At 34.9% G+C, this 12651-nt stretch overlaps 1 protein-coding gene across 1 annotated transcript in view; it reads right to left on the reverse strand.

The window, feature by feature from the left end:
- KNDC1 (kinase non-catalytic C-lobe domain containing 1) overlaps positions 1-12651 on the reverse strand; it is a 67808-nt gene that overhangs the window by 24198 nt on the left and 30959 nt on the right. Inside the window, exons 7-9 of the mRNA XM_075154772.1 lie at positions 4534-4648; positions 1287-1358; positions 1123-1184 (exon numbers count right to left, since the gene is read on the reverse strand). Coding sequence (XP_075010873.1) covers positions 1123-1184; positions 1287-1358; positions 4534-4648 — 249 coding nt within the window. The remainder of the gene's footprint in view (positions 1-1122; positions 1185-1286; positions 1359-4533; positions 4649-12651) is intronic.

A 12651-nucleotide genomic window follows, 5' to 3' on the forward strand; every position in this document is an offset into this window, starting at 1 on the left:
GACTGGCACTACAGAGTCTTGATTCCCACACCGTAATTCTAACTAAATGTTCATAACAACCAAAAAGTTACACAAATATCAGGAAAAAGTCAAAAATCCAGGTCAGCTTATTCTATATATAAATGTAGAAAAACAAGGAGAAAAGACTACTTCAGATTTTCTAAAGAAAAAGAATAAAGCATAAAGACTTTAGGATTATTAATTTCTACTGTATGGTGGAAATGCTGTATTATATTTCAGGGTTAGTTTAAGCTTCTGAAGCCTTTGAAAAACCTGCACATTGGATCAAAGCAGTTTAAGAAGAAAGAGCAACTTTAAAGAAGAAGATATATAAACATTTTCTAGTTACAGATAATTTTACAGAAAGTCAAACTCTGTCTTTAATAGATTTTTAATGAAGGTTTTTTTTTCTGATTCATGACTATTAGGCCTAATTTTAAGGAACTCATGTGGTACAAGGTACATATTAGCTAACCTCTTTTCGTGTTGCATAATAGAAAGGTACCACAAATTCTGTTTTCCCGACTCTTAAAATTACTGTGGTATAGTTTGCAATTCAGATGCAGTTGCAGTGGAGACAAATACTCACCTGCTATTTATTAACATTTTTATCATCTTTGGTCTGAGAGGTCCTTATGGCTTATACTTATAGCAAAAAGCTCTAGGAAAACTGTATTGTAAGACATAATTCATAGTGTTCCCATAGTAAAAATATTCTGATAGTGTTTTTTTATCCAATCTTCCAAATGAGATTAATGTTTGGGCTTTAGCCTAGACAATCCAAAATATTGATCTTAGTGTGACGTCCAGAACATCAAAACCTGACTTCAAAGTCTGTCTTATTGCTAACAAACTGAAAATAATTAAGCCTTACGGAAAACTATTGAATAACAGATTTTTGGCAGTTACTCCAACAATTTTGGAAGGCAAAATTATTTTTTAGAAGCAACTAATTTTATGGAAGATCAATATATAAAAAACCACAGGTAACCAAGAAATATTGGGAGAAATGAGAAATATTATCAGAATCTTAGAAGAGTTTAGCCTTCTTCTTCAAGCAGCAGAGGGATACAACTGTCCTTTGATAAAATGCATAGCAACCTACATAACCTACCACATTACCTTCTCAGTATCCACATCCTCTTCTTCAATTTCAGGAGCTAAATAAAATATATCGCAAGATTCTAAATGAGAAAAGAAACCAGAAACAAAAGGTAAGGTATTTTCTTTCTTCTCCGCTCCCCTCCAAAAGAAATAAAAGCAGAGCACGCAATGTATTAGTTCACCTTCAGCTTTTGAAGCAGCAAAGAGGATACTTCCATGGCAATCAATCAGCACAGAGTCCAGACATAAGACTACTGCAAAACAAGCCACAAAAGGGCAAGGCATAATAAATATCTGTGCTTGTGAATATTTGACACTAATAAAAATAAATTAAAAAATAATAAAAAAATTTGCAATGTCAGCAATTACCCTACGATAAATGATGCTTTAAATAACATTAAAGCTAGAACAGAGACGACCCAATAAAGAGACAGGAGATGCATAATCACCCAAAGCAATTCCTGCAGAACAAAGACAAGAAAGTAAACCAAAATGGGATCACAAGAAATAAAACGGCTTAGAATACCAGAAGTTTATTCTCTTTAAACCCAGCATTGAAAAGGAAGGCCGAGAAATGAACAAAACAAAAAAAGAAATATGACAGCTAGATGTACTCTAGTCTTCTCTTGTGAGACCAATAAAAGATAGTAAACTTATCTTGAGCATTTAATCTTTCCTCTCTTCCCTCCTCCAACCCCACCAAAATACAGCATCATTATGTAGAGAGAGCTGAGACATATGTGGCCAGATCCAGAATTCCTCTAAGTGGGATAGGATACGGAGTCCAGTTTTGCACAAATAGTTATAATCACACACACTCTCCCAGTGAAGAAGTGTTACGTAGATCGGTATTCACAAGGCCCTGAAATTTTCCATAGTTAAAAAGAAATAACAGACTTCTAAAACTATTTTAAATGATCTGAGGTCTTCAGGAACTTAACATTAAGGTCATAAGATCATGTTATATAAATTGAATGATGACAAACTTGTGGTAAGACTGTGTCTATCTGTTTGATATCTTCAAAGCACACTGTAATTTAAGATGTTTCAATACAATTAAATACAATTAATCAATTTAAGATGTTTCAAATTGCTAGCCAATTGGCTAGCAATGTAGTCCTGCCTTTGTAGACTACTATCAAATAGGCTGTTTTCTTAATAAAAAGAGTACTAAGAGAATAGATTCTTACAGTAAATTAAATAAGAGGTTAAAACATTAAATGTATTAATTATTAAATAAAATGTTAAAGAGGTGTAAAACAAATATTAATTTATTATTAAATAATAAATTGAAGAGTTCTAAGAAAGGAAAATAAAGTAAGAAAAAAGGAAATCATCCTTTTGCTTTTGTAGTTACCTGTACAAAACACATCTAAAGACATTAAATTGTTCACCACGCTTAACGTAAATAAAGGCTTGCCTACTACTTTCAATAATATTTAAGCTGGACCTGAATGATGTGTTTTGAAAAGCAAAGGCTTCCCGAACAGGAACCTTTACTAGTTATTTCTGCAGAGGCAGCTCCCCTGAGAACTCTTCATGCTCACTATCTTTGCTTTTCAAGTGTTAACGCCTGTGGCTCTGAATTGGCACAGTTCACGCAAACCAGATCTCAACGAGTTCAGTAAAACATGAGAATTCTCACCTGGGTTCTCTAAAGTGCCCGTGAACAACATGTAAGCAACATCCTCTGATAAGAGGAGAAGAAATAAGTAAAGTTTCAATGGAGGGTACAAACAACTTTTGTAGCAGGATTGAATTAAAAAATACATGAAGAGGCTAGCTTTGGGGTCTGTTTTCTTACCCACATAGTTCCTGCTTAGGATAATGAAAAAAGTGTAATCAAGGAAGGATTTGAAGGAAAAGGCTGTCTAAGTGAGCATGTAATTAATAATCCAGCTTGTTCCACATTTCATATATTTAACTATGACTCATCAGCTACCAATCCTACTCTACCAGTGTTAAGACAAAGGATATTTTAGCAAACACTTTATATGATATCAGCCTCACCTTTCATAAGTTACTATTATTCAAAAACAATGCTGAGAGAATTTTATGTGTATGTGTGGGCACTGAAGTACCACTGCACCACTGTAAGTCATTCCACAATGCACAATTACTCCCAGAACAGGCAGAGAATCCTCTTGCAGAAATATTCTAAATCTGAAAAGAATATTCAACTTCAAGGTAGCATTATTTGTCAAATATGGAATTCTAAGTAAGGTGCCTTCCATTTAGTGGTTTGTATCATTATGTTCACTTTTACAGGCTACATAAGGTTCAGATCACAACTCAGTCTTTAGTATTTTGAAGACTTATGCATTCTGGGTACATGTAAGTACAGTAACAGAGGCTGGCTAGGTATATTAAATTAGAATCTGAGCCATTATGTGCAGTTATCTGAAACCTTCACAAACATTAGGAACATGCTATGAGGCTGAAATAATCCTTCTGTTGCAAAGTATATCAAACGCTTAGTTTTAAGGGTAACATTGCTTAAAGTGCTCAGAAACTCCATTTATGGCCAATTTCCTTTTTAACAGTTTTATATCATAAAAGATAAAATAGCTGAAGTTGAAACCAAAGAGATGCAGTAAGTTTTCTGTACCTTACTATCCAATTGTTTATATTCAGTTACAGACTTCAAACATCCCTGTCCAAACCCTCAAAAGCAGGCTTTTTAAATCACGAAAAAGGAAAGGCAGGGTGGTGGTGGTGGTAACCTCTGCTCTGTTTATCAGAACTGCTACAGATTTATTATTAGTATAAGCTAAACCAACATTCAGAATGCCTATGGAAATTTAGGATGGTCTTCTCCGAAGTTACATACAACACATTCCAATTCTGTCAAAGGACAGTTCCCCATTCCTCTCTCAGAAGTTGATTTCTGATAATTCTTCTATAAACTGAAGCATAGGGAATGTGGAGGGAGTAATGTCATGACAAGACCCTGGGCGCTTTAAACTGACAAAGCTCTGTATTTTCAAAAATACGTCAGGAATCATTTGTCATAAAGAAATCCAGGCAAGAGAGGAGATTTTATGTTTACATATGTATAAAATTTATTTCCTCCTACTTTCAAGATACAAGTCAAGATACAAGTGACTTTTCTTAAAAGTCACAGAAAGTTTCACCGTCCCCAAAATGTCTAAATGCAAAATTTGTTTCACTGTTTGAAGTCATAAAGATTTGTTTCCCCTGCAAAAGCCATCAAAACTTGGAAGAGAAAAGAATACATTCTTCTATATATGGAAGAAAACTCCAAATTGTGTAAAAATTCTAAGTCACAATTTAAGAGAGTGAAGTTAGAAATATTGCCTATTCACACAAAATGGAAGTCGAGATATTTTGCATCAACAGAATAAAGAAAACATTAATACAGTGAACATAAATAACTAAGCAAATATTTTAAGATAATTAACACTGTACCTGGATAATCTATGCAAGTCTGTAGAGTACATAAACACTCGTGACATAGTGCCCAGAGTTCATAGTCTTTCAAAGGTTTACCATACCAGGACAACAGGAGTTTTAGAGAGATCCACTGAAAAAAAGAGTGAGGACGCAGAAAGTTATTAAAAATTATGACAAAAAATGTTTACTGATGCAATGAAAAAGTAGATCCTAATATACAACGCACTCACCTAAAAAGCATTAAGAAAAGGTATTTATTGCACTTATCAGTAATGAACTAATAATACTGCTTATTGAAAAAGCATTGCACAGTTAGCTGTATAGAGGAACCAGTAGTTTCTTAATTGCATAACAAAAGTATAATTCAAGTGAGATTTCAGCAAGAATAGAAGTGTTTCAGAAAAAGTGAGCTGTTTGGAAGCTCTTTCTTATCATACTAAGGAAAGACTTTTAGAATGTCAAAGAGGACACATAATTATAGGGACATCACCTAGACTTAAAACATAAAAATCCAAATGATCACCACCAACAAAAAAAATCCCACATTCAAATCCTGATTTACCCTGACAGTTGCATTACAAATCTTACCTTAAAGATTTCATCAACATTTCGTGTTCTTCTGTGATAGACATTAACAATATTGACAGAATTAATGACAGGTTTATTTGAAGTCCAAGCACGTTGCTCTGTTTTTAATTACTGGTTGCTCAATTTGTAGTAACACCATTTGTTTTTCTGGCTATCAATTTAGCTTTTGATACCTGGCATAATACCTTAATGTGACAAAGATACTGCTCCATGGAAACTTACTGTTCTTCAGAGAATCCATGTTTTACGTTTTGCGATTTTTTTTTTTTGGGTGAATATAAGAACTTGACATTGATAGTACTGCACAGACACCTTCCCGATCAAGCTGTGCTAATAGAAGAGCTTATCACTACCAGTGGCTCTTGACATCAGCTGGACTTTATGATCTCCATTCATCTACCAAAGGAACAGTAAAAAATTGTAGGTAGAAACCTCAGACCCATCCAACTATTTTAAAGAACAACACAGCACATTTTCTGTTGCATATGCAGCCCTAAGATAGTAAAGTATCTCTAAATGTCAACTTTAGGCTATGTTGGGAAAAGAACTACCAGAAGCAATTCAGGATTAACTCTGGAAAAAACCCAAAACAAAACTGGAGCACAGGAGACAAACAAAAATTAAAACCTCTGAAATCTTCAGTTTTTTTTTTTTACAGACACCTTTATATCCCAATCAATGTTTGTAAAATCGAAATAGACTAAAGGTCTCACACACACACAATGGTAGTACATCATTACGTTTGGCAAATCAGTCTCTGCACTGTCATTTACTGCAGTCAATTTTTCATGATCCTGACTATGAAACACCCTTCAGTGAGGCACTATTTGGATTTTATCATGAAGTATTTAATGAACAGACTACTGCGTTAACTTTCATCAAGATCAACGAAAAGAAACAGCTTCCCTGTGATCTATGGGGAGAAGAAAAAGAACCACATTAATTTCTGTAGCTGAAACTTTGTTGATAATTAATTTTTACCAGAAGACCTTCTCAAGGAACATAATACTTTGGGCTCGTACTGTTTAAATATTCCTTGAAGGTGAACCAGATAAACTATAAATTTTTAACAAAATGTGCCAGCAAACACACCTTTTGATTTACTTAAAATGTTTTATATTCTGCCTATCTCCAACACACATAAAAATGAATTTGGTGCTTTTATTCTCTTATCCTCCATTGTGGCACATCACAAAAATTAGTAACTTCAGCATAGACAGATTTGAAGCCAGGTAATAAGGTTAAGCTTCATTCTCAAATTTTGCTATCACTAGTATCCTGGAGTGCAAAATTCTTACATCAATGTGTTCCTTCATTATATCTAGAAAAGTAAGCTCTTGAACTGTCTGATAAAAAAACTTCAGTTACACAGCAGGAAGGAAGAGGTCAGATAGTCAAAAGAATGAATTAGTCTAGAGAACATGCAAAATAGAGCTTCATACTGTCGGCTGATTACTATCCCTGATCAATGCCGCATTCCCCCCTCCATAGCATCCTGGTTCTCACATGATGTTTTTTGCTCACAGGCACTTTACAATGAAAGAAGCAGCCAAATCTTCAAATTCACCCTGCACAGCTGACACGAATGGAGAGAAATCAAAAGAGAAATTCCACAGACTGGAACATTAAGAAGGTTTTGGGAATATTTTTGTAATAAGTACACACCACTGCCACATGTTTCTCTGTAAGAGAATCCCTCCTCTTGAAGTTTATGTCCCTAGAGGCTCTAAAAGCTGCAGCAGAGAAAGACGGACTTCCTCTATCGCATATACAAATCACTCTCACTTCAGGAGAAGGTGATGAATGGCTAGCAAGGGGAAGAAGAATCTCTCACTAAACTGGAGGCTGAAGTTAGTTGTACAGCAGAAAGCTGAAAAGTATTTCTCATCACTTCGGGGATATCCAAGCTCTCTAGAGGAAGAAAGAGATGACAGAAAGAGATTTAAGCACAGCAGGAAAATAGGAATAAACCCTAAGAGCAGCAGCAAAAGTTTATAAGAAAGGAGAAAGTGTCAATTATAGAAACAAAATAGAGGATGAAAAGGCACCAGAGACTGAAATTCTGTTTCAGAAGAAAAAAGGATGTAGGAAAAGCAAATCTTAGCAGAAGTGAGAATCACTGCCATCCACAGGATAGCCAAATTAACCTGAGTCAGGAAAAAAAAAGGATGCAGTCTGGTTACTGATTGGTTAACTTTATTTAAATGTATACCCTCATTGTTTCTCTCTGGCAAGCATCCTAAAGAAAGATTAAACTTCAAATATTAATATTGCTAGCTTGTATTCATATGCTAGTTGTTCTCCTGTGATACTGACTGCATTGCTATTGTCTCTTACAATAATTCAAGTCTCTCCCCATCTTGACCATATCAAAAGATTATTTTTATTCCTGAAAAAAAAAAATACCCGAGAAGGTCATTCTTCTAGTGTCCTAATTATTCCAAATGCTGACCTTCCTATACCAGAAAAAGAGAATTCTGGAAGACTTAATCTGAAGACTGAGGGTTCAGACCTGCTGGGGACTTGTCCTTCTAACATCTTGTAAAAGTTATCTGATATAGTGAAGGTACATTATAAGGCAAGTTTCATCACACATTTATATCTGTGATGAAAAACACATGCAGTCTGGTTAAAATAGTTTCCAAAGGAAAAACAATACACTTCTCAACCTAACATTATAAGGCACTTTTTATTTAAGCCTCAAAGCAGGTATTTAATGCAATGCACATTCGACTTCCACTGAACCTGTTTATGTTTTGGTAAACATTTAAGTGTAAAAATCCCTTATTTAGGTATCTGTCTCATCTGGTTTGTTTTGTTTTTTAACATGTAAGTCTCTGATTCATGGCTGTTACTATTTCCTACATCTTCAAAAAAACCCCACTCAACCACCAAAAAAAAAAAAAAATCTGAAGTGCTGGAAAACATATGATTAAAATTTTTAGTCAAACCTTCTGTAGCATGCGTTATTTCTTAACTATCTATTCAGATATTTTAGCAAAGCAAGCTCAAGACAACTGTTCAGCATCCATAAGGTCTCAAGTCCACTTCATTTAAAGCATTAACAACACTGATATAAAACATTTATTAATATATTATCACCCGTGAAATTGCACCAAAGAGCAAACAAAATTATAATCCAGTGCCGTTTCCTGAAATTTTTTCTCCATGTTCTAAACCAGACCTTTTCATAACAGAAATTATATAACCCAGTTTTTAAAATAAGAAAATGTTTTTCACAGCACAGAAATTTTGACAGAAAATACGAAAAAGCCACATGACTGATTATTGCCTACAGCTACATACTGGTGACATTTTGTTTTATGCCAAAAAGATTGCATTTTAAACCTCACTTGTTGAAAAAGTGATGTTTTTTCTTCAGTGCTGCAAAGATTATTTAACAGATGTTTTATTTCATTGTTGGTACCAGAATTGTAAAACCAAACTTTTCAAAGCATTCAGACTATGCCAACGTACTACATTTTATGAACATAATGCTGGCATATTTTAAACAGCCAAAGCAAGCAAGATTTTCATTATTCTTTTCTTAATAAGTACTATTTTGGGAATAGACAACTTTTCTTTCCTTCACATGTTATTTCCCCAGTGTTCAAGTGTCATTCTCTAGCTACATGGCTATTCACTTCTCTCATGCTTGACTGGGTATGAATGACCAACAGAAAACAAATGTGTATATGCCAGGTTCCTGTTAACCCTTCCCATGTAAAGGCCATAGCATTTCAATCACAGAGAAACATTTAAAAGCATTAGAGATGAGACACACCTGATTGGAATGAAATTGGTTAGAGAAATAAAAGATCCCCACTCAAACTTGAAGTGAAAAATATTTATTTATGGCATGCAAAACTATAAAAATTACTAGGAAAACCCTCACAAGATACATTGCAGTAGCCAGACAAAAGCAAGCAAGTATTTTTAGTAATGCTTACTAGCAGTAAAGCACACAACATTAAGAAGCAGTGTTGGGGTATTAGAAAAATATTGTCCACTGGAGAAGTATTATTGACAGGTAAGAAAAACTGTCTGTTCTCCAGAGTAGACAAGGTTGATCTTCAACCGGATGGGACTACTATTGCACTTTCTCTACAGGACAAGAAATATTTAAAGAAATGCTAGAGATACTATTCTAAAAGCTCTATTTGCTGCAATCATGCTTATCTGTTATGAAAACTAGTGAAAGAGCAGCACTGTAAGTCTTCTGAGGTGTTTTCCATTTAGCCCAGAAGATAGAAATCACATTAGTTGGGGCTTCACACTTTATGTGCCTTTGCAGTAAATGAACAAACTCTCAGACTCAAGTTTTAGCTTCTTTAAAAAAAAAAAAAATCAAACATTTCTAGGTATTTGATAAAATTCTGGCACAAAGAAATGCAAGGGAACTTGAAAGTGTACAGAGACATCAGTTGTAACTTTTTTACGTAGGGATAGCACAGCAGAGCTTTATTTTTGCAATTGTCAGGAGGTAAGACAGAAGCAGAAACTGCTGTTTCAGAAGCCTGAGGAATAAAATCTGTTTTCCAGAAGAGGAAGAAGAAGCTGAAAACATTAAAAAACCCCCCAACAAACCCCTCTCTAAGACAACTTATAATAGAGTCTGCCTCACAGTTCAATGACTACTGAAAATTAATGACCATCCTTCAGAAAACAAACAAATTACTAGGCTAGCAGCTCAGCATTTCAAGAAATAGACAACCATTTCAGAAACCTAGGTGTTGCTCACAGATGTTGATATATTTAAATGCTTTTTTCTCCCTACAGCAGTTAAATAATCAAAGAGTTTTTTGGTTGGTTTGAGTTTTTTTGATTTTTTTTGCTTTGTTTTGTTTGGGTGGTGTTTTGTTTGTTTGTTGTTGTTTTTGTTTTTTTTTTTTTGTTTTGGTTTTGCTTTTTTTTTTAAGACCAACTTAGGATTTTAACAAGCTCTAAAGAGCATAATATTTTATGTTGCAGAACCTGAACATTTGCTGGAATTGATTATTAAAAAAAGAATATAGAGCATGAGTCTATCAAACCTTTCTTCTACTGAAAACACAGCTATAAAACTCTGGTTTCATAGAAAACCACCACCCTGCTGTCTTCATTTCAGCTCATATGTATTACGACACTGCTTATTAGGGCAACTGGAATAATAGTTACCTTTTCTAATGTGATTGTCCTGTGAATTCAGTGGGAGCAGGATAATCTCACTTCTACTAATAGCCTACCTATTTGGAAGAACAAAATTCTGTCCAGGCTGAAAGAACACTTGATTTAAATTGATGATGAAATATTTAAAGAAAAAGAGGATTTCAGAAGAATGGCAGAATGGTTTACTTTTCTGTGTGCCAATCTCAAGTGCTGTTGCAGGAAAAGCAAACAGGACTTTTGTTACAGCTTTTAAATCGTGCAAGAATTTTGGGAAACTATAATTCTGTGGAAGACTATTTTCTTGAAAGTATCTTCATGTACCCACACTTAAACTGTTGTCCTGCTAATCCAGTCAGGACAGAATACAGGTTTTATTTCAACAGGTTTTTTCCTCCTTAAAGAAGAACCACTATCAATACACTCAATTTATGTTCTTAAGTGATGGCAGCTTATTCACCACACTTCTCTAGTTAACACAGAGGCTTAAGTGAGCCCAATTCCACCTCAAGGCAAGCGACTTAAGTGTGGTACCTTCATTTCTTGGAAAGAAAAAACACCCAAACCAACCAAACAAAAAAACCTCACAAAAACCCAACAAACCGGCTACAGTGGTTTTATAGTGGTCTGATGGCCTTATCTTAGCCATTCTCTCCATGACAAATAACATGCAAATTAATTCCTACGTTTATACAGTTTAGCATAAAAAAAAAAACAACCCTCCACTCAGAAAAAAGACATTTGCAGATAAGATAAAAGACAGTTGTTTCTGTTGCTTGAATACTACGATATATCTAGATTTCTCTATACTAACAAGCCTTCTCACAAGAAGTCAGTGACTAAAATTGCTATGATCCTTGTTAGAAATACAAGCACATCTACTAAATGAAGCAGGTTCATGTAAATCCAGAGTAACAAATGACATAACAAAAGCAGAAGACTGGAATGGTTATAAATCTGATTGTTACTTTGCACTCTCTTCTGAATATGTAAGGTTGCATAGTCCAGAGCAGGAAGGGGGCGGGGAGGAAGGATGTGTCTACAATAAATGGATCTTCTCCCAGAGTCTGAAGAATGAACCTGCAGAATTTAAAACCTAAACTAAATAAAGGACTCTATATGCACAAATGAGTAAGTCCCTCAGACAGCAAAACCATGCCATGTTGTATTCATCCATATTTACTATCCTCCTGCGCTATGAATTTACTAAGTGCACGTTACTGAGGGGAGAAGAGACAGGAAAGGGAAAAAAGCAGTTAGAACAGAATCTTCAATGTTGCATTAATTTTTTTAGCTATGATGAACCAAAGGATCTTTACACACTTGACAGTCCTAGGTTACTACTCCAGTGGAGGTGTTTGGGCAAGGTGAAAAGAGGGATGGATGCAGACTGAAAATAATCCTAGATGCCACTGCATGGGATGGCTGGAAGACTGGCTATTAGGCAAGGAGAACAAGGCTAAGTTGTCAGTAGACAAGTAAGGAAAAAAACCAACATCTTCACCTACGCATGATTTCTGGGAATGAAATGTGTGAAGTTTGTGCTGCTTATTTTTATCAAGTCACAGCAAGGCTGGAGAAACATCGGCTATCCTGCATTTTTAGCCAGAAGCTCTCCTATCACATGGGTTGTTTACATCTCTTTGAGTGTGGCATAAGAGAAAACCATCTAGTCAGAGACCAAACTTGTCCACCCTGAAAATATGTAATTTGAGCAGAGAAGAGACCATACTACACTATCTATTAACAAATTCTAGTAGACCAATATCAGCTCTCCCTCTTCTTATTTGGCTATTTGTAAAGATGAAATGCTTGAGACAACATATCCATCATATTGTGCACATATTTGAATTCTATCATGAAATACACATAACAAACATGGAGGCGGTAATTTAAGAACACAGAACAGATACAGCATATGTACAATTTTCAAAGACTTAAATGCACATGAAGATTAAAAAAAAAAAAAGTGGAGTCTTTTCACCTCCCAGAGCAGATGGATATTGCCATTGATTTCAATGAGGTCAGGTTTACAGTCAGGAACTCTGCAATTTTCGTAAGCACCTGGGAGGCCCACTGCAAGGTAGTGAACTTTATGCATTGACAGCAATGTAAAGAGTTAAAAACCTACATATGCTTTGGTAATGTTCTCTTACAAATGTAATCAACTATTAAGTATGCTGTTCTAACACACTAGCGAGAATACTCCATTTGTAAAAAAAAAATTAAATAAAAGTTGATTTTGCAATAGCAAAAATTTCACTGTAGCACTTTACTTTTAAAGAGGAAAAAAGGATCACCATGTTTCCAATATTAACTCTTAAAGTGTGCAGACTAGCAAAATTCGATTTTCCAGGATGCTAAAGGGGGCCAGGGGGGAAGCAATCACACAGTATTTAA

Source organism: Calonectris borealis, chromosome 7 (genome assembly GCF_964195595.1).
Source record: "Calonectris borealis chromosome 7, bCalBor7.hap1.2, whole genome shotgun sequence".
In the NCBI taxonomy this organism is placed as follows: domain Eukaryota; kingdom Metazoa; phylum Chordata; class Aves; order Procellariiformes; family Procellariidae; genus Calonectris; species Calonectris borealis.